The sequence below is a fragment of the Lactuca virosa genome, chromosome 8 (genome assembly GCF_052849685.1).
Source record: "Lactuca virosa cultivar CGN04683 chromosome 8, Lactuca_virosa_CGN04683_v6, whole genome shotgun sequence".
In the NCBI taxonomy this organism is placed as follows: Eukaryota; Viridiplantae; Streptophyta; class Magnoliopsida; order Asterales; family Asteraceae; genus Lactuca; species Lactuca virosa.
The window spans coordinates 17162935-17185430 of NC_136433.1; the positions used below are offsets into that span (position 1 = coordinate 17162935).

The 22496-nt window shown below is 36.2% G+C and overlaps 3 protein-coding genes across 3 annotated transcripts; all 3 read right to left on the reverse strand.

Annotated features, from left to right (window-relative positions):
* Positions 1–320: 320 nt before the first annotated feature.
* FLD (protein FLOWERING locus D-like protein) lies at positions 321–3471 on the reverse strand. Its single transcript, XM_079067338.1, has 3 exons — positions 888–3471; positions 748–790; positions 321–673 (listed from the first exon to the last, which is right to left on the reverse strand). The coding sequence occupies exons 1-3, from the start codon at positions 3370–3372 to the stop codon at positions 403–405; spliced, it is 2799 nt and encodes a 932-aa protein (XP_078923464.1). The 5' UTR covers positions 3373–3471; the 3' UTR covers positions 321–402.
* A 1154-nt stretch (positions 3472–4625) lies between these two features.
* On the reverse strand, positions 4626–10382 carry MRH2 (Armadillo/beta-catenin repeat family protein / kinesin motor family protein). The gene is made up of 20 exons (XM_079067337.1): positions 10152–10382; positions 9813–9910; positions 9591–9713; positions 9282–9467; positions 8703–9087; positions 8476–8625; positions 8087–8175; positions 7767–7979; positions 7540–7674; positions 7276–7455; positions 6993–7172; positions 6786–6911; positions 6577–6705; positions 6368–6503; positions 6179–6271; positions 5987–6112; positions 5781–5906; positions 5448–5591; positions 4990–5118; positions 4626–4902 (listed from the first exon to the last, which is right to left on the reverse strand). Exons 1-20 carry the CDS (start codon positions 10348–10350, stop codon positions 4754–4756), a joined length of 3096 nt encoding a protein of 1031 aa, XP_078923463.1. The 5' UTR covers positions 10351–10382; the 3' UTR covers positions 4626–4753.
* Positions 10383–11957: 1575 nt separating this feature from the next.
* On the reverse strand, positions 11958–16029 carry SDP6 (FAD-dependent oxidoreductase family protein). Its single transcript, XM_079067336.1, has 6 exons — positions 15557–16029; positions 13563–14036; positions 13132–13463; positions 12912–13072; positions 12571–12829; positions 11958–12479 (listed from the first exon to the last, which is right to left on the reverse strand). Exons 1-6 carry the CDS (start codon positions 15930–15932, stop codon positions 12180–12182), a joined length of 1902 nt encoding a protein of 633 aa, XP_078923462.1. The 5' UTR covers positions 15933–16029; the 3' UTR covers positions 11958–12179.
* Positions 16030–22496: the final 6467 nt, after the last annotated feature.

The following is a 22496-nucleotide window of genomic DNA, read 5'->3' on the forward strand; positions in this document are numbered from 1 at the left end:
TTGAACTTGATATCACCTGATGTTTCATGTATGTGATTATCTTATTAGTTGGGAGTTGTTAACTAAAACTTTTGTCTTATCTTTTTCATGTTTCATTGGGTTTATAACCTAAATCACTTTATGATTATTTTGTCCTTGTTCTTTATAGTTTATACACACCGTTGAGGCAAACTTAATAACTCCCAAGGAATTTCTATTCCAGTTTGGCGTTTCCCTCGGAAAATGATGATGTCAACAAATTAGGTCATGCCAACTAATAAGGGGAAACATCATTATTTCAAACAGACATCTAAATAAATAAATAAATACCCATTACAAAGTTTAAAAAAAAAAGATATTTATTTAAAACTCAAACATCTACACAAGTCCCGTTTTTTTACAACATTTCGCCATCTAATTCTACTAAATGTCTAAATCCCAACCATGTGAAGCAGCCCCAACCCCAACCCCAACACCAAGTCCCTCAACATTCGGAGGATAAGAGGCAGAGGCGCTAAAATTACCAATCAGCCCTTCACCCACATTCATATTTACACTTGGAATCGACTCATTAACCACCAATTTGGTCATTCCACTAACACTACTACCACCTACTTTAACTTCCACGTCATTACCCCCAACCCCTTCAACAGGAAGCAACTGATTATTGTTTTTCCGCAATATCTTTGCCTTTCTGAAACACAAAAAAATTAAAAAAAAAATCAAACAATGTAAGATCACATTTGGATGTAAATACAAAAAACCTACCTCACCAACTTCTGCTTCATAGCTGATTTCGGCTTCAAGGTTCCTTTTTCATAAATAAATACAAAATGTTAGTCCTCGAATATCACCACCAGTGGCAGTATTGTAAATACATATTAAAAAAAAATTATCAAAGAGTTCACCAGATTTAACAGTTACTGCAGGTTTGCTTTTACTTCTTTCAGCCTTAATTTGAGAAATAACATCATCAGCACCAGGTCCCAACCCTTTCCTTCCAATCAATTTCACTCCAAGTTTTTCAATCAAATAATTCAACCTCATTTCATCACCTCCTTTCACTTCTCTCAACTCCAACACTTGTTCCCTTGATAACAAAGTATACACATGAACCTCTTGTTGCTGATTAAAATGCGATTGCAACTGTTGGAATATTAATTTATTCGAATACAACTGACCTTCTTTCCAACTCTCTTGCCCTTTTTTCACAAACCCCACACGCAAAACACACATCGATCCCAAATCTTTCTTATTATAAATCACCGAAAAACTCCCGAATTCCAGATCCGGTTCCCGAAACAGATCCGCAAGAACCGACCCGCAAACGTACGCGTTTTTTGACGGGTTTTTCTCGATTTTACCCCTGAGAGCTCGATTGGTGTCAAAATGGTAAATATTAGCAGCTTCTCTTAACCCGCTTAAAAAGGCGCCATGCATGGTTGCAGGGTAACGTCTCGTGGTCGCCTCCCCAGCGAAAAAAAGCTTCCCGTCCCCTACGCTTTCTGCTAAAATGTCGTAATCGTCCCCGGTGGACCCCACCGCAACATTTGAATACGACCCTAGAGAGAACGGGTCACAACCCCATCGTGTGCACACGGTTTGTATCGGTTCCGGTACTTCAATCCCTTGTGGCGAATATATGCCACGTAGGATTTGGAGGATACGTGTCACCGCGTCAGTGGGTGGCATGCTTTCGAATGAATGTGCAGCTTCACCTGCCACTAAAGCCATCAACACGGGCCCACCTGCTACATTTGCATAGCTGTAGAATAGAAAGAATTCGCCACGTGTACTTGGGTTATCGGATAAATGCCCAAACATGTCCAAATCGGTTCCCCAAAAGAGATTAGGGAAAAGCATTGCAACTTTGTTTAATAAACCAAATCCTAATCGTTTGATTCCATCTAATTTTCTTTGAGGTAAATTAGGGGTGAATTTAATGGACCCACTTTTTAAAACCCCAAGTGGAACAGTGCATAAAGCAATGTCTCCTTCAAAAACTTGTCCTCCATTCACAGCAACTTGTACTCCATCACTACTGTAACGAATAGAATTTACTGTTTTTTCATAAAGAATCGGGACGTTTTCTGCTAACGCGTGGACCAATCTCCAGTTGCCACCTGGCAAGAAACAATGGTCGCCTCCCATGTCATACGGGTCATCTTGATCCCAAAATGCTAAAGAGAGTTTAGAGAGTAAACCCGCGTTTGCATATTCTAGATTAGCAAGATGCCAATTGAATAAACTTGTTTCTTCTGAATTTGAAGAGTTGTTGTCAACTTCCCAAAATGTTTCCAAAGCTGCCCCTAGAGAAACATCTTGTGAGACTTCACCCATTAACTGTCTAAGCTTGCTTGCTTTGTCTAGGAGTTGATTGAAAGCTATTTCAACTTTGGTATCAGTTTTGGAATCTACTGGTGTTCCATCTAATCTATAGAGTGGACATTTATCGCGTATTTTATGAAGAGGATATGATAATTGTCTAGCTAAAATCCCAAGAGGGTTTCCATGTGTACCTGTTAAAACACTTCCTCCTAAATCAGCAGCTGCAACTTTATTTCCTCCTTCCATTTTCCTGGTGTAAACTCGTCCACCTGGACGTTTTCTTCCTTCCAAAACTGTAACTTTATACCCAAATGTCATCAGTTGTCTTGCAGCTGCAAGTCCAGAAAGACCAGCACCTATGACTATTACATTCCCTTTTGTATTAGTTTCAGCAAGAAGTTTATCTTTGATCAATGGTGAAACCCCAAAATTGATGTATCCATGTGAGAATAGGTAGTTATATGCAGAATCTAAAAGCTTGCTACAATGTGAGGGTACAACATCGAGAAACATATCTTTTGTTACCCAATTGAATACGTTTTCTCTCCATTTGGTGATGATATGGTTTCGAATCAGTATATAATTGACCTGTTCGATTCCACCAACAACCGAAACAACTCCTGCGTCGATTTCTTCTTCTGTAAGTACATCCGCCGGAAACCCGGCGGTTAAAGCAATCAAAGCTTCGGATGTTGCTTCTTTGTTGATTACTATTATTTCATCGGATACATCTACTTGTGATGCTTGATTTGATCCGATGTTAGGGTTTCTATCAAAATGATTAGAACCGAAAGAATTTTGTTTTGTTTGGTGATTGTTGGGATATTCGGGAGGTAAATTGTATACCTGATTGGAGGAGAGAGTATCGCGTGGCCTGCCTCGTCTTCGTTTTCTGGGAATACCGAGTGTGAGCAAGTCGTTGACATTGCTAGGGTTTGAGAGTGAAGAACTAGGGTTTGAATTGGTGTCAGAGTGGGGTAGAACGATGGTGAATTGCAGAGGGTTGTGAACGTTAGGGAGGATTTGTTGTTGTTGTTGTTGATGGGTTTCGTTCGAGGGATTCATGGTTGGAAATTTGAATCGAAAGAATATATTGGATCAGCAAGAACTGATACCAGGCGCCATGGACGATGATGATACATTGCAATGGGCTACTGTTAAAAATTATATTAAAATATTCATATAATCTTTTATTGTAAATTAACGTTTATTTATTTTGATAAAAACGATATTTAAGTTTTAAAGAGGGTTAACTACGTACCGATTCTTAAGATCAATTTATCAATCCATTTATGATACAATATAACAATTAAAATAAAAATATTATTAAGTTATGTTGTTTTAGATTATAACAATGACATTACTCAAAATGAATAAATATAAAAGTATATTAATATACTATAAAGTTATAGTATTATCTTAAATAAATTATTATTATACGTGTCCTAACCACTTCAAAAAGTTACAATTATGATTATAAACTCATTGCTCTAATTTAATATTATGTGGTTTTACATGCAAAATTGAGACAACATGAATTATAATTAGATCATTTGTTTTAATTTGGTGTTTTATGAATTGATTTATACTTTTTTTAATCTTTTTTTAATAATATATAGTCATCGCAAATTTCCTTTAATTTAAATATTATCGTACAACGAGTGAGATGACAAACGGACAACAAGCTGCGCCGCTAAACCTTTTTGTATGGTAAAGCTAATTCATTTGAAGACTGCATCCATAAATCTAAGAGATATAACATTGTTATGCATGATCCGTTATGCTCTATTAAAATCGCAATGTGTGAGTAGATACATAATTTAATAAGAAATCTTAAAATATCTTTTATTATACCAAATTTTTAAAAAAAAAATCATCTTAAATAAACCCTAATCTTAAGTATAGATCTTTAATTCAAAAATAAGGTGAAAATTGAATAAAGCCTACAATTTGATGGTAAGCGGTCCAACATTTTAAATATTGTGTTGAGCAAACAATCAGAAAAAACAAAGAAAAACGTCATAGAGAATTAACATGGTTCGGTCTATGTGACATACGACCACAGGTAGGAACCAAAGATCTCTTTTATTACTCAACTATGTAAGTTGGTTGCTATTATGTTACATATGACCTAAATCATTAGATTAATATAGTTAGGTTGCTATTGTGGATAGAAATAAAAAAACCTTGTCTATTTTGGTAAAGTTCATTGCTATATGGTATGATACTATGATTTTACATTGCTATATGGTGTGATTTTACTATCTAAGTTGGCTGCTATTATGTTACATACGACCTACATCATTAGATTAACATAATTTTGCAATGGTTTTTTGTTCTATACAATAGACAACAAGTATAGTATTTTACACAATCAAGTTACAACATCAATACACCTCATTGTTAATGTACATTATTTCTTCAAAATGACTAAATTAACCTTGCATTATCCATGTTGCACCTCTGCTTGAAATGCACGATTCAATCTCAATATCTTCTTTGCCAAGTTACGAATATCATCTCTACTCGATTCCACCGAAATTCTTGCAAGTTGTTTAACTCCTCCACTTGTCACAAAATCCCTAGTATTATCCTCTGAAAATAAATACCAAATTAAAAAATGTTTTTATTTTTTGTGTGTCCATTCATAAAAAAATAATAAGAAAAAAAAAAGTGTGTTACCATTTTGTGCTAAATGACAAAGAGCAAGCTCAATGTGACGGCGGGTTGATATTGAGGAAGTATTTGAGTTTGCAAGCAACCATGAAAGGACACCATCATCCATTAAAAGAGAACGACCTTCCTTGTGTCCTTTTGAGTTAAAAAGTAACCAAGGTTAAGTTTAAACTGATTTCTGAATATAAAAAGAAAGAGTAAAATAAATTACATTTCTGGTCCTCGAGTATAGGTGATTTTTTTTCAATTTTGGTCCCGAAATGTTTTATCTTCCAATTTTGGCCCTTATTTGAGTTTCTTGTAACGTTTTTGCAAACTTGGTCGCAAAATATAGTCATTTTACTTGGAATAGGGACCAAAACGGTGCAAAAACCCCACATAAGGACCAAAATTGAAAAAATCAGGTATACTCAGGGACCAAAAATGTAAGAAATTTAAAACGAAAATTATGTAATATTGTCGACCTTGAGTTATTGCTCGAGTTTCACATTTAGCAAAATTTGCTAATCCCCGAGCCACCTGAGCGATGACATCATTATTTCCAGATCTAACCATCCCCAAAAGTGCTCTAACACCTCCTTGTTCAATCAGCAGTAAATGTAACTTTTCTGTTATGGTAAATAATAACAAAAAAAAAAAAAAAAAAAAAAAAACATGTCACTTATTTGAATAAAATGAGGCAATAATTTATGAGAAGACATAAAAGAAGTTAATTACTTAAGGGCAAATAGTAAGGAAATAGCAACAAAAAGTAAGTAAGGTTGCTATTCTCTGAAATTTGGAGATTACTTAATTACCATTTCCGCATAAATTTGCAATTGCTCCAGCTACCATTCTGAGAGTTTGAGGATCATCTGTTTTTGATGCTGTATGTGCTAGTAAAGCAGCACCTCCTTTACCCATAATCAATCCTTGATTCAATTCTACCAAAAAAAAAAAAAAAAGATGATCTCTTCATTCAGAAAATGGTCAAAAATATATAATAAAAGATATAAGGGAATACCATTCATTGCAAGATTCGCAATGGCTCCAGAAGCAACCCTAAGTAGCGTTGTATTCTGGGAGGTTCTTAATAGAATCAGCAATGCATCTAGACCACCTTCTTGTACAATTTTTTCCTGATTTATATCTGTAAAAATAATATTTTGAAGAGGATTACATAATACATAGATAAAGATTATAAAACAGAACCTACCTTCAGCAGCAAGGTTTGCCACCACTTTCACTGCATGTGTTTGGACATCTAAATCAGCAGATTGCAATAGTGCCAATATCTTTTGAAGCCCAACTATAATATACAAAGAAAAAAGTAGTTAATTTTCCGTAATAAAAAAAAATATGGGTTTTCAAGATTTAATCTATAAAAGTATATGCAAAAACTTGCCTTCTTCACATATCTTAGCTATAGTGGTACGCTGAAAAGAATTTGATTCTCTTGATTTGTTTGAATTGTGTAGACCCAAGGGGGCCCCATTTGTTGATCCTCGTGCAATATTCTCTTTCATGGATGGTCTCTTGTCCTATTAAAATTTTAAATATAATCCTCAATATATCCAACATGGAAAATATTTAGAAAAAAAAAATCTAAAATACCTCAAAGTCATCCTCGCTTTCGGGTACTGCATTTTTTATACTACTTAGCTCTTTTTCAACTGCCTTCCTTCGTTTCTCCTCAAGTGAAAGGGCTTCTCTTACAGTGTAAAGTTCATTGCTTAATTTATCCTACAATAAAAATAAAAAGGTGTCATCACTCATGACTCATGAGTAATTTATCATTTTTCTTTTCTTCACATTTTTGTTACCTTCTCTGATGATAAACTCTTATATTCTGTTTTCACTAACTCAAGTTCATCAAGAGCTGCTTCATGAAGCTGAGACATTTCTTGTACTTCCTTTCTGAGAGTGTCAATCTCCTCTTGCCCTTGGATCTGCAACCAAAGGATAAATAAATAAATACAACTTAGAACCCTAATTAAAATTAGAAATGGTGATTTAATCTGAAAACTTACTTGTAGTGAACTATGATGATCACTTGAAGCTTTCTTTAATGAAATCATGTCATCTTCCAAACCAACATATCTTGCATGTTCATCCTCCACTTGTATAACCAGCTCCATAATTCTTTTCTCATACATCTGAGTGGTTTCTGCAAGTGCCTTTTGGTATGTAGTACGTTCAATCTCATATTGCTATTCGAAAAATGAAAGCAAATAGTTATAATAAACTTTGTATCTTTAAAAATATAGGTAATAATACCAACATTATTTACACTTTTAAAAATGTAACACAAACCTCCATTGACTTTTCATGACTGCTTAGTAGATTTTTCATAGAACTTAACTGTTGGTCAATGTTGTTTGACCTTTCTCGTTCATCATCTAAATGTGACATTAATTCAGATATTTTCTCCTCAAACATTTGTGTTGTGTCTGCAAGTACCTTCTGGTATGTTGATGTTTCAACCTCGAATTTCTACTACCATTGAAGAAATAATTTAAATATTTGTGGTCAAAAAGTCAAAATCAAATAAAATTATAGCTATTTTGATTTGATTACCTCACAATGCTTCAAACTTCTTTCTAGACGCTCAACTTCTTTGTAAATTATCTCATTCTGATCTTTCTGATAATTCAACTCCTTTAAAACATCTTTCATTTCTGATTCCAGTTGAGATTTATCCTTCTCTAACAACTGAATCCAAATGTGAAAAAATTCAGAAAGGTCAAAGGTTTTAGAAATAATGAGTCAACTTCCGGAAATATGCCAGAAAGAGAGAAATGTACCTCACACCTTGCAATTAATGACTTTTCAGCTTCCTCAAAGCTATTTTGACACTCTTTGAGATTACTCTCCAATCTTAATGTGTTGTCTGCTTTGGATTTTTGTTGTCTGTCTACCTCCTTTGTGAGTATATCAATTTGATTCTCAAGTTTGTGACACAAACTCTCATAATCAAACTCTTCTTTTAACTTTACATAGTTTACTACTTTCATGGCCTGATAAATCATATAATTATAAGTCTCACAAATTAACAATCATCCCAATGCAATTGTATAAACAGAAAAATGAAATAGTAATAATAGCATTTGGAACTCCAACTTACCCGTTGTCCAAACATTATGGTGCTTGCAGTTTCTGTATGGTATCTAGAAGATGGCCCAATTGTTACTATTAGAGATGTTCTTGCAGAGCCTGTTTCGTTTCATAATTTCATTAGCAAGAAGTAGGTAGATACAAAAGAACAGAAAAGCACTCACAATTTGATATAAGGGTTTGTTTTTTTACTTAATGAGCTTAATGGGTTAACCACTTAATCTGAAAAGCTATATATGGTTGTTTCTTTTTTACTTAATCTGGATAAACAGCTTAATGAGTTAATAACCCTTTACCTACCCCCCCAGGGAAGGGTAAAATGGTCATTTACATACAGTTCATTCGGTCCACTTTATACATACGGGACTTAATAAGAAAAATAAAGAAAAGCAGAATTACCTCCAAAAGAGTCACGAAGCAATCTTGTTAGCTTAGAATCTCTTGTTGGTATATGAGGGCTATTTTCAGCCAATGCATTTATACATTTTCCAAGGGAACTAAGAGATAGATTGATAAATTTTGTCTCTTCAACCAAGTGACCTTCACTCCCTGATTTAATAAAAGTGGTTAATATTTATATACCAGATTTAATAAAAGTCAAGTGTTTAAGCTCATATGCAACACACCAGATTTGTCCAGGCGTTCAGAACCTGCAAGATCAACTAAAAGCAGCTTGCTTTTTCGAACAGTTGGTATCACATGGCCACCAACTAACACACTTGTATCATCTTTCCCTTGAAAAGATGTGTTGTTTTCTTCTTTATCAATAACAGATCTTCTAACAGATACCATAAGAATTGCATGGCTACGAGAAGATTCAGTGTTCATTCTTGTGTTTGCTGCATGGCGATTTGCTTCTCCAATTTGTAGTAAATGCAAAAAATGGTCAAGATTTTGAATCTTGACAACTGCTGCACCAGGCACTGAGACTTCCCCATTTTTTGGATCATCAACAATTGGAATGTTGACTTTTTCTGGAGCAAGTAAATCTTGAACACTTTCCATATAGATCTGTTACAATAACCAAGTCATGTGTGATGTGTCAATTCTTTGAAGCTGATATAACAGATAAACACTGTGTAGATAAGTAACAGGTAACAGAAGAAGTATAAATCTATTTGATAGAATATCTTTCTATGAAGTTACTACTTATGGTATGTATGTTCATAATAAAAGTTAAAGCAATAACTAGATCTTAGTAATACCTGTAGATAGGACATTTCCACACTATCAGATGCTGGAGATGCACTAGCAATGATGTCCTCCAAAGCCCTAACCATAATTCCTCTCTCAGATGCATCATCCTTTCCCAATTTGCCAAGTGTATAAGTTTTGCCAGTTCCTGTTTGACCATAAGCCATAATTGTTCCATTATACCCATTCAACACACCCTGCACAAGTAAAGACAAGAGCTTTGATGATGACATATAAATATGAGAATACAGTATTCAAATTATTGGCATCTGTCAAATAAACATGATTAAGTTTTCAAAAATCAAGCAATGTTCACTTACCTCAACTACAGGTTTTGCTACTGCCTCATAGACACGCTTTTGAGAAGCAGATTCTGTAAATACTTCATCAAATCTGTAAGAGTCGGAACTCCAATTGTTTTTCTTCAACTTCAGTTTCATAAGCTGCTTGAAGGAAAGCAGTCATTATTCATTCATGGTTCAAGAAATTCAGAGGAAACTGTTGTTTATAATGAAAATTGGGGAAAATGATATTCTGGTCACCTCAGGTTGAAGTTCTACACAGTCGAAAAAATCAGCATCTGAAAGATCCTCTGTGTTTTTTGGCCGTAGTCTAATGGCAACTCTCACTCTTCCAGGTTCTGCGTATCATATACAAGCAACACTCATAATTCGTTCATTGAAACAAATGGAGTACATGTCAGACGAAATAGAAACCCTTATATGCAAAACAAACCCTTCTAAGCAAAACGCAGCAGCAACTGATACATTTCTAAACACGAATCATCACGCATTTTCCATTTCCATTATCATCCCCAAAAGTACACGAATGGAGGTATAACTACGTACGAATGAGCATTCAGATAGATAGATAGGAAGTACCTGCATCATCGTCGCTCTGCCGAGTGTGAGAACGAGAATTGGGGGTAACAGAACGTCTGGAAGCCGAAGAAGACGGTGTTTTAGAGCGAACGGAGGGAGCACCTCCGCTGCCAACAGTTCTAGCAGAAGGCGGTGGCGTAACATGCTGTTTCTCATGCTTACTGCTACCATTGTTCAGCATTCTGACACCGGAAGCCATTAATTCTTCAGTCCTCGATTCTGAATTTTAGAGAGAGAAATCATATATATACATGCATACCTGGCAGAGGGAGTGAGGCCGGCACGATTGTAACAGTGTGCCAAGCATAAACAATTACTCGTGATTGTGACAGGGAGAGAGAGAGTATTTGCCCGTTGAAACTCCGGCCAGCCGGCTGGACGGCGGTCGTGCGTGTGTGGTGTGTACGTTCCCGCCTTCCATTCTATGGGGATGGGGGCCCCTTTGTCGTTTGTATTATTGTTGTGTCGCTTTCCCTCCTTTCCCCTTTACCAATTTAGCATCACATATTCACATTAAAAGCTATGTTTATCCATAATCAGATAACCGGGTAAATGGTAACTAAGAATTTGGTAATTGGTAACTAGTACTTATAACTTGTATGGATACTTGTATCACGTATTTGTAATTGTAACTTTTATATGCATATAACATACAAACAAAAATAAATGTAAGTTTTTAAAGGTGTAAAGTTCAAAAGCTTTTATATAATTATAAGATTTTTATTTAAAATAAAAGCTTAAACTCGTACTTACCAATGAAATTTTGTCTTTAATTTGAGTATTTTTTTCTTCAAAAGTTAAAAGTTTCAAAAAACTCTAATAAAACTAGTTGTCAAAAGTATCCGCATTCAAAACATTTTAATAATTTGCAACAAATATAAATTGTCATTATTTATGGAGTATTTATTACATCGAATGTATAAAAAGTTATTTATCATATAAATTTTGATAAGAAAAAGTTTCTCATATCATCAAAACCAATTGTTGGAATGTATTTAGTTGAAGGTAAAGTGATCACTTGTATTATATTAATAAAGATGAGTAGTTCTTAAACTGTAGATTACTAATAATATTTTTGATGATTTATTGCAAATGTTAATCGATGCTCATAATTATTATATATTATTTTTGTTAAGAAAATATATTATGGATGTTAAAAAAACTTTTATTACAACATTATATTTGAAAAACTAAACCGTTGTCCTTGCTTTTGATCTTTAAAAGCTCATAATAAATTCAATTTACAAAAACCAAATCAAAATATTTAAGTTTCTCAAATAGAATAACTTATCCAATGATTCTATGACTATGATATTTAAAAATTAAAAAAAAAAAATGAGATATAATAATACAAACGTTAATGCAGTAATAGATGACATGTATGTATGTAGAATTATTCATGACAATAATGGAGGGCATGTGATGGTGAGTGTCAACCTCCCCACCCATATGCTTAGACTGTGTTGCCACCTTGGCTTTCATTACCTTTTTACAGGTAAACAAGATGACTATTGACTATTGAGACCAAGTATTTTAGATATTTTTATTATTAAACAAAAAGTTTTAAGTTCTATTTTTTTGGAATTATTGTCCTTTTGATTATGTTGAAACTTTGTTTGATTTAATAATAGATGACAGTAACCTTAAAATCTACACGTTATTCGGTGAACAAACTCTACAACTCATGTTTCATAGAACATTGAATAATATATAGTTTAAAACATTCTTAAATTATTGGGAACAGTTTAACATAATACATATTACAAGATTCATTTTTTTGTGTTTGATATTGTTCAATAAATAATATACGGAAGAAGGTTAGAACTTTGATTTATTCTGGCATTTAAACATTTTGATAGGTGAATACATGTATATTTCTAAATTAATGTGAATACATGTATATAATAGACCTGACCTATCTTCTTAATCTTCATCTGAATGATTAATGTATAATACTACAATCAATCAGATAAAATCACTGTATAAACTTTTAAAGGTTTGAAATGGAACGAGTGACAAAAGACATGATTATATATGTTTCCCATCATAAAACTGAGCATTCTTTGACGACTTAAAAGATTGAAGAAAACGCGTTGCAGTCTGAAACTCTTCCTTCTGCCTCTTTTTATCCCAACGGTGTTCATCCGCCAATATCTGAATGACACGTGGCAGTGCTCTGCCTGCTGCATCAGTATCCAAAAAAGCAAGGCGTGATCTCCTCGCGATAAAATCAACCGCAGATTCACAGTATTCATTTCGTGCACAATACGCCACCTCAGCTTCAAGATACGGGTACCCGTGGGCCAACCGTTTCCCCAAATTCTCTTTCTATTAAAAAAACCAATATTTCCAAATAAATTTTGAGTAACGAATTAGCAATAATGTAGTTATAGATGATAAGTATGAAAGTTTTCAAAACCTGAGCTATGGAAGCTACTTTCTCAGCCATGGTGCCATAGGAATGGGACAAATGTTTAGCAGCTGCAGTGTCCATAACTCCAGGAACAATTTTTCCATTATGTGCAACTTTCATTCGTACGTATTCTTGAGCAAGAACTGTGAAAAACGCAGGATCCCATCCCTCTCCACCCACAAGTCGTATGTTTGATGTCAAACTCGTGTTTTTCGGGTTTAAATTCCCCGACTTGATAGCTGCATCAACTGCATCTTCAGCCATGCTGAATTTATGTTAAATTAGCACCATTTTGAATTTTCACACAACACAAACTTATGAAAGAGTAATCGCGTGTGTGTACTTACCTTCTATATGTAGTCCACTTTCCACCAGTAATGGTGACCAAACCTGGAAAATCTTCACACACAACATGATCCCTTGAGATGCTCTCTGTGTTCTTTGCATTTGGATCGGTTGCCAAAGGCCGGATGCCACTCCAAGCAGACAAAACATCCGTGCGCCTTACCTATATAAAGCAATAAATAAATACAACCAATATGAGAAGAAGAAAAAAAAAACACGAACCTTAACGTTGAGATAATCACAAATGGCATCGAGTATGAATTCAATTTCGTCTTCATGAGGTTCCGGAAGCATGGTGATGGAGGTGTTGGAATCGGTGGTCCCGGCGACTGTTCTTCCAAGCCATGGAAGCATGAACACAACACGGCCGTCTTTTGTTTTGGGGACAATCAAACCCATACCTTCCGGAGAATAGTAATCGGGGAGGACTATGTGGACCCCACTGCTAGGACAGATCATCGGTTTCGCATCTTTATCAGCCAGCTTGCGAACAGAGTCACAAAATGGTCCACCCGCATTCACTATCACTTTCGCATATGTCTCAAACTCCGTGCCTGTAAGTGTTTAGTAAGAATTTACTATTTTTTTTTTTTAATTAAAATAAGAAAAAAAAAAAATATATATATATATATATATATATATATATGTTTCACCAGATAAGTTGTCGCGGATCCTTGCTCCTATAATCCGGTCCCCACCATCTTCTTTAATCAAATTTACAACTTCAGCATGATTAAGAACAGAAGCACCAGCTAAAGCAGCAGTGCATGCTAATCCAACATTAACACGTGAATCATTCATTTGTCCATCATAATAGACAACTGTGCCCTTCAAGCTTCTGTCTTTACCCTTTCTTGCAAGTGTAGGGAAAAGTTCAGCAGACTCTTGTGCAGAGTAATATCTAGAAAGATGAAGGAGGCGTCTTCCTGCTACCAGATCATACATTTTCAACCCCACCCAGTAGTATAGCGCCTCAAACCAGCTGAAACATGGTGTCATGCAGGGTAATGCATGGCATAGGTGTGGGGCGTTATCTATAACCTGTTTTCGTTCCTCTAATGCATGAAATACCAGCTTTAGTTGCCCATAATCTAAATTGAATACTGCTTTTTCCAAGTACCTAACACCTATAAAAGAAAAATATACAATAAATCAGTACACCACAAATGTTTTAATTGGTATACAAAAAATAATTTAAAAGATGTTCCATGTACTATTTCTCATTATTGGATATTTGGATGTGTAGTGTATAGTCATGGCTTCATTAAAAAGAAGGTAGCTCCAAATTAAAGTATCTAAGGACGCAATTTGGATATGTTGAATTCTTTCTTTATTTCAAAAGTTGAAATGTGACATGGGTGATACACTTGATGTTATTATGGAAATTCTAAAGTATGTCTTACACTTCTTTTAATGTGTTATATTAAGAAGATGTACCATTAATAGCCATTAATAATAATTTTAATGTTCCACTCATTTGCTTATTTTTCGTGGTCTGTAATGGTTGTGTGTGGTGTAGACACTAAAGATCATTCGGGAAATTTACATAGCCATTTAGTCTTGTTGTGGTTTATGTGTCTTTTATCAGATGATTTCAAAGCTTTATCTGCCTTTTAAAGGGGAGATACATTTGAGGTTTTTTCTAGGCCCAGATGGGAAAGATGGAATTTGATTATGGGCACATCTTTAAAGCATCAAATTAATGAAATTTTACTAAATTTCATGAGATCTCTATTTATGTTTTTCATGTCCACTATCTACAAATAGTATGAATTTTTGTTGTACATTTAATTAACTCCCTCTTCTAAGAAAATCAGAAATGAACTATAAGAAAACAAGAGTGGTACTATGACAATTGAAAACCTTCATACAATAGATATCATTCCTAAACAAAAATGCATACATTTGTAGTAACTTACAACAAAAGGCTTTCAATTTGAAATACTTGTTATGAAGTTCAATATGATGATCATTTACATCCTCAAACTCCAAGTTCACAAAAATTTTAACTTCAAAGACAGTCCTGTGGCAAGGTGGAATAACTTATATACATATTGCTCATGAGTTAGAAAGGAATCCCCAAATGAAAAGTAGTTATAACAGCAATATGAAGAAAACCTAAAGCCACATGTTAACTGAAATTCTTCTTAAAACCTACAAACCAATTTAATTTGTCTTTAGAGTGGGAAAAGTACAACCCTGATCTTGCAGTTTTCAATTAATTATCCAATTTAAATTATTTCTCAGTTGGAAAAAAGTATAACCCCAAATCCCCAATTATGCAGCCATTAAATGACTATCCAGTTCCCATATATGTCTGTAGGTAAACAGAAAATCAGAAATATGATTCATCATATTCCAGACCAAGTAATGTCACAACCCCCAGACTTAACCATCTTCATCAAGGTCATTATTGCCCAACAGATGTATGCATTAACGCATTACAACTTGTGGATACCATTAATATCATCCTAACCCTAAACAGGGGACTGCCTTGATAGCTTTTAATTCAACTACAATAATTTTGGGAACTTATTGGCAATTCATGATCACATAATCGATTCATACTCACAAGTCACAACCCACCGGATACCAAAGCAAGCATAGATGATCATAACTATCAAAGTTCAAAAACCACAATACGTACCTCCGTGAATTAACTTGGTGGAGCGGGACGACGTTCCAGAAGAGAAGTCATCTCGTTCCACAAGGCCAACGCGTAGTCCTCTGGTGACCGCATCAAGAGCGACGCCGCATCCTGTAGCGCCTCCGCCGACAACAAGAATGTCGAGCGGATTAGAAGAATTAGCAGCGATCAGAGATGACTCCTGTAAGGTACGAGAAGGTATAACCGCAACAGGGTCTGTGATCTTCCTCCGAACTGCCTCTAGCGCTGTACCACTGCCATTCCGATCATTAGAGGATACGTAAGGATCACGTAGTGCTACATAGGAGCCGCCTACAGCGACGGCGAGCGAGGCAGCCGTGACCCCTACGCGCCGAGCGCGAAAAAAACTGGCCATGTCCTCTCTCAGAGAGCGTGATGAGAAGGAGTGGAGGATGTTTTTGACTTTTTGGTGTGGCTCTTACCTTGTGATTTGTACTTTTTGGTGTGGCTCTTGCCTTGTGATTTGTATAAACGCAAAAAATGGGTCTACGTGCCTCTTAAATTATCTTGGATAATGTTACTTTTTGCCCAAGATCTTGTCCAATAAATTATAGGTTTATTTTCGTTTGGTCATTTTTTTTAAGTTTGCATTCTACACCCCACAAACATTGAAATTTTATATCACTAAAGCCATTTTGTGAGTCAGTCGGTAAAAAGTCTATTATGTTGGCCACGTGTGTAAACATGTGTTTTTTTTCGTAAATAATAAAATAAGGCCAAATATGATTTCCCTAATAGTTTACAATATTAACATTTGACTACCTCTAATTTACAGATACTATAAAATATCACAATATAATCGACTAGTCTAATATACGCCCTCAGTCTAAGGAGGAGGTTGACGGATGCTTAGACTGAAACAAATATCATCGAATATGACGCATGATAGGCCTTTTGTAAAAATGTCAACGAACTGATATCTTGAGGGTACATGTAACACTCGAATTTGCCCTCTTTGAACTTTCTCCCGAACGAAATGAATATTGATTTCAATGTGTTTTGTACATTGATGTTGGATCGAGTTTTGACATAAGTAAATTGTGCTTACATTATTGCAATAGACCAAAGACGTGTGTCAAGGAGGTAGACCAAGCTCGAGAAGCAAATTACGTATCCAACAAATTTCGGCGACCACATTAGCAACCCATTTGTATTCCGCCTCGACGCTAGATCGAGAAATGGTAGTTTGACGTTTGGACGACCAAGAGATCAAGTTGTCTCCCAAATAAACGCAGTGGGCAGAGGTAGAACGACGGGTATCCGGACAACCTGCCCAGGCTGTGTCGGTGTAGGAAACAAGATTGGCAGGGGGAAGATGCATGCTTGTACAACCTCATGCGCATTGTGCCCTTAACATACTGAATGATGTGTTTTAAAGCATTCCAGTGGGCAGATCTAGGTGCATGCATGTGCATGCAAACTTACTGAACCGCGTAAGATATATCGGGCCTGGTGAACGTCAAGTACTAAAGGGCCCCTGCAAGGATTCGGTAGGTAGTCAGATCGTCGATTAAGTCACCCACGTGACGACTTAGTTTGCCAGTTGTGTCTACATATGTGTGCACCGGGTTGCAATCTCCCATTTTGGCCTGTGTTATTATTTCAGAAGCAGATTTTGCTTGAGATGGGAACATGCTAGTAGCGTCACGCTTGACTGAGATGCCAAGGAAGTAATGTAAAGGATCAAAGTCTTTCATGCCAAATTCGGACAAAAAGCGTGATAGAAATTGTTGTTGAAGAATTGAAGAGGAGGCGGTGAAGATGATATCATCCACAGATAGGATGAGGTAAGTTGTGTTTGGGCCGTGGCGATAGACAGATAGAGAGTGATCACATGTGCTATATCGAAAACCAAGAGTGGTAAGGTAGTTCGTGAAGCGTTGGTACCATGTGCGTGGTGCTTGTTTCAAGTCATATAAAGACCGCTTTAATCTGCAAACATGATTAGGAATTTTGGAATCTCGAAAGCCAAGGGGCTGATGCATAAAAATTCAGAGAGATGCCCGTGAAAGAAATCATTTTTTACGTTGAGTTCGTTGATCGCCCACTTTTTGTAAAGAGAAATGTTAAGAACCATCTAGATGGTAGCCAATTTAACAACTGGATTGAAAGTTTCCTTGCAATCGACACCCACCTGTTAAGACCTATCAATACATATGCACCGAATAATGTTCATGTCTGAGCGAAGAGGTGTTGGTGATTTTGTTATCATCAATGTTATTTAAGTGTAATGGGATTAGTTTGTTGACCAAAAGTGATCTTGATAAATATTAAACAAGTAAGGAAGGTGTGGAGTACACACTTGTTTAAGTTTGATCAAGTTTCAAAGTACACTGTCATTTAGGGGCGAAGCCCCTGAACGAACGGGGGTCCGGGGGCAGCGCCCCTGGGAGCGGGGTCCAAGGGGCAGCAGCCCCTGGCGGGGTCCAAGGGGCAGAGCCCCTGGCTGGGGTCGAGCTGTCATATGATTTTTCAGATAATTGACCATTGGTTTGACCCTTATCCATATATCTGTTTTATGACAGTTTTTATAGTTTTATGACAGTTTAAAACTGTCATATGACAGTTTTTAGACAAGGATCAAAAAGTTGGTTTTTGGTCTCATTTTCTGGTACATACGAAATATCATCAAACATTCTTTGTTCTTGTCTCTCTCTCTGAGTCTTATCCGATTAAAGATTGGGAGTGCCACCCAAATACTTTAATCTGAAAGTTAAACCACAATTCTCAGAATTTCCAAGGCTATTTTATCCCGATTTTCTTACAATAGGTACTAAATCCTAAGTATTATTATCAATAAAAGCGTTAAACTCCTCGGTCATGGCATGATTCCAATCAGTTATGGACAGTGCAATAATTGGATTACGTGGGAGTGGAGTAATGGTTGTGACGGTGGACGTATGTAAGGATAAGGTTGTTTTGGTTTAGTAATGATGTACATACTTCGAGTGGTAAAGGTGCGAGGTTGTGGAGGTGGCGGATCAGGAATATGAGCAGAGACATTAGGTATTTGAGTGTTGGTAATAGGAGATGGTGAGATGTTGTTTTGAGTGTTGTTTTGTTGGTGACAAGAGTAAATGTAACGTCCTAATTGTCAGGTATAAATTAATTAAGTAAAATTCTTTTTTGTGGAACCATGGACTCGAGTACGCGGGGCGTACATATGGTACGCCGGGCGTACTCCAATGCTTGCATGATGCGGGATGTCCCCCACATATGCTGAGCGTACGTCCGTCAGGGACAAACCCTAATTTTTAGGGTTTTCACCTTATTCAAACACATTAAGTCCTCCAAATCTTTCACCTTATCAGCCTCCATTGTCTCTTGAGCTATATCTCGAAACCCTAGTCCATTTTCCAAAGAGATCGATTGACCTTGTGTGTGTGTGTGGTGCTTATTGAAGAATAAGAAGAAGATTTATGGAGAAGCATTGGACAAGAAGGAGCTTGTAGATCCAGAGGTTATTCACCATTTCTAGCTTATTGGAGGTATAAAGATCCTACCTTGATGAATCTATGTGTTAGATTTAGTTTAGGGCTTTCTTTTATCATATAATGGTCCTTTGAGTCATCCTTGAGAGTATGAGTTACTCCATGAGCTTAAAATGTTATATTTCAACATTTTTAATGGTGTTAGTGCATAAAAATATCATCTTGATGGATCATGATAAACCATGCAAAAGTTGGTGTCCATTCTTTGAGGATAAAGTGTTTAAGTTGGCTTTGGAACCTTTCAAGACATGCAAAAGCATAAAGTTTGCAACTTTATGGCTTAATACGTTTTAAGGGACTTAGATCTGGAGTTGGACATTAGATCTTAGTGAATTAAGACCTTAAAAGCAAGAATTGGCCAACTGGGGCGTACGCCAGGCGTACATAGGTGTACGATGTGCGTATGCACCTGGGGTCCCAACATTGTGAAGCTCTCGAGTACGTCGGGCGTACTGATTGTACGCTTAGCGTACTCACCAGAGAAGTTTTTTTGGGCTTTTAGTTTCGGCCCACTTTGGACTTAGGGATTTAGGCCCTTGTTGGGCCGCAAGCCTTTTGTGATGGGCCTTTTTGGACTTGGGACCATAGTGGGCATGGAATATCTTTTGGGTTTTGGGCTAGTTGGATTTGGGCCTTAGTGTGTTAGGCCCAATAAGGCAAGGATTAAGCAGCCTTTTTACCCTTAAAGTCGGGGTTTAGGATTTAGACTCTCGGGTAGGGTTAATGACCTAATTGCTAATTAGGGTTCTTTTATTTGTGATATGGTGAGAGGACTTCACGATTCGGCAGTCCGAGTGTGATTTGATATCTTCAGACTTAGGTGAGTTTCCTTCACTGTACTCGTGGGTCGAAGGCACCAATTTCGGCCCACTAGATTATGTTAATAAAATGATAGTTGTCTTTGTGACAATTCCATGTTACGTCGGTTTATGCTTGTTGTCTTCGTGACTTTTTGTTTATATGGTTGTATGCTTATATGTAGGGGTGAAATAGACCTAGTACCAGTTGAAAGATACCGAAGGGGGTGAAATAGACTGTAACATCCCAATTTTCAAGACCAAAAATTTTGTTTTTAATTAAGTGACTTATAAAATAGTTTACTGAAAAACATCAACGATTCATATCATTTCTAAAACCTTAGTCACGTGTCTCAAAAACCATAACATAAAATAGTAATAATGTCATAGTACAATCCCATGGATCTCAAAATGCGGAAATCATATGTGTGCGATGCGCTGCTACCGTGCCGGCTCCTTCCCCTTCGCTGAATAGGTACCTGAAACAAAACTAAAAACTGTAAGCACGAAGCTTAGTGAGTTCCCCCATCATACCACATACCATACTATAAACATATTGTCAGGCATATCTGGGTGCCCGACCTACCTTGCTAGGCAAACTGGGGTGTCTGACCTACCCCTCCGGTTTATACATGCAATATTGTTTCTAAAGCATTAAGCCTACAACTAGCATGCAAATGACATAATCAACATATAACTGAGTTATAGAATTACCTCTTTGTTGTAGCTTGTAGAACTTCTTGAGTTTGGCCTTTAAGAACTTAGTGCCCCAAGTGCTGCACCTCAAATGGAATCACAACACACCTAGAACAAAGGATGACTTTTGAGAGAGTTTCTTCCACTCAAATCGGCTATAGTGACTCCAAGAACACTAGTATGTAATTTTGGATACTAAGAGACTTCTTATATAGTGTGGCATGATTAGGGTTACACCATGTAAACCCTAATGTGAGTGACCTTCCATATTCCTTAGGCTCCATGGGTTTAAACTTCCATGGATCATCCATGGGTTGTCACATGGGTTTAGCCCAACCTAAGGAATCATGGATCAATGGCCCACACCATAAGAATGAATGATTTACCAAATCAACCCCTTATATATAATTAGTATCTTTTTTATCACAAAATTAATTCCAAACTAATTTTTGATCAATACTAATTAAATAATATGAATTCATATTAATATATTAATAAATCATAAATAACCTCTTCTCAAAAGTCCATCTTATCAAATTGTCCTGGTGATATGCAACCCAAATGGACCATGCTACTCTCGGGTCAAGTACATACCAATTATAGTTATGGGCTTAGACACCTAATCCAACAGTCCCCCGCTTGGATAAGCCTAATAACTATTATTGCAAGTATGACTCCACAACCCGACTAGCAATCGTAGCTCTTAAAAGCCGTTGTCGAACTCTGACCTAGTCAATGACACGTCCATTAGATAAGGGATCATATATTCCTCCATTCTAGATATCATATGGACTAAGACATGGATTATAATCATTCTCTCTGTCCATCTGTTGTTTCCAGATTTCCGATTTATGACGACCGACTAATTGAACAAATCAAATTAGTTCAGGCTTGGTCAAGCACTTAGGGTTGTCATCACTAAATCATCGAGGGGCCCACAAATATCGCTTTTATCCACATGGGGTAAAAGGAACGGATAAACTTTGACCCAAATGCTTGCTTGTACTTACTCATCAAATTACACACAACAATATGTTTTATACCACCAATTTACCGGTGCATTTACATATGTCAATGTGCAACCGACTCGCAACTACAACTCACATGTCTCCGTTTCAAGAATATAAGATATTATCGTCTCACAATCACTCGTGATAAAATCCATGAAGTGATTCAGATGAGCGTGGGTTGAATCCAATACTCGAATCTTATTCCAGGAGTACTCATGAACACTGCAGTTATGTCTAAAACACCTAGACAAACTACAGACCCATTCATGACAGTCTTGCCTCAATACCTACTTCCAAAGTATGATCGACTGTGGATGGTTTGAATAACCTAGTTATTCGGGAAGTCAAAACATGCAAAGTGAAACACAAGAATAATCGAATCCAATATGGTCTCAGAACTTATGAATATAAATAAAACACCTTTTATTTAATCACCATATTGATTACACATTATTCATTGTATAATGTTTCGATTTATCAACTCAATACTTGAATTAAAACAATAGTTGTCCTATGCTCCAAGCATGCACACTATGTTTTCTATGGTCTTTACTTTGTGAAATAGATCAATTGAAAACATTTCAATGATGCTCATTTCACAACTCCAAATCCTTATTGCAATTGTAAGAATTCCAAATTCTTGTCACTGTTAGAATGTGTTAGATTCTAAACTATCATGCAATGATTTTTTTGTAATGTCTAGGTACCAAAAGTCACAGAGACTTGACCAACGATATTACAAAATATTCCTTTGGAGATTGTTACCAGAAAATTCCATGGAAATGAAGTCTCAAATTCAAAGTACATTCCTTTGAACATCCTTCTTGCATAAAAATTTCCTAATCTTACACAGATTTAAAGAATAACTTCCTCTTATGGAAACATTTCCATATTCCCATTTTGACTATCACTTCTAAACAAGAGT

Bases quoted from the DNA above. Each gene is read 5' to 3' on its own strand.
- FLD (XM_079067338.1), bottom strand. From the start codon at position 3,372: ATGAATCCCTCGAACGAAACCCATCAACAACAACAACAACAAATCCTC. The intron at 791-887 runs GTGAACTCTTTG...TTTATGAAAAAG, and splicing joins TGCAGTAACTGTTAAATCTG to GAACCTTGAAGCCGAAATCA. The intron at 674-747 runs GTAGGTTTTTTG...TTTGTGTTTCAG, and splicing joins ATGAAGCAGAAGTTGGTGAG to AAAGGCAAAGATATTGCGGA.
- MRH2 (XM_079067337.1), bottom strand. From the start codon at position 10,350: ATGGCTTCCGGTGTCAGAATGCTGAACAATGGTAGCAGTAAGCATGAG. The intron at 7,675-7,766 runs GTACATTTCTCT...ATTTGGATTCAG, and splicing joins CATTAATTGCAAGGTGTGAG to TTGTTAGAGAAGGATAAATC. The intron at 4,903-4,989 runs GTAACACACTTT...ATTTATTTTCAG, and splicing joins TTGTCATTTAGCACAAAATG to AGGATAATACTAGGGATTTT.
- SDP6 (XM_079067336.1), bottom strand. From the start codon at position 15,932: ATGGCCAGTTTTTTTCGCGCTCGGCGCGTAGGGGTCACGGCTGCCTCG. The intron at 13,073-13,131 runs GTTCGTGTTTTT...TGCTTTATATAG, and splicing joins GTGATTATCTCAACGTTAAG to GTAAGGCGCACGGATGTTTT. The intron at 12,830-12,911 runs GTAAGTACACAC...ACATAAATTCAG, and splicing joins AAGTGGACTACATATAGAAG to CATGGCTGAAGATGCAGTTG.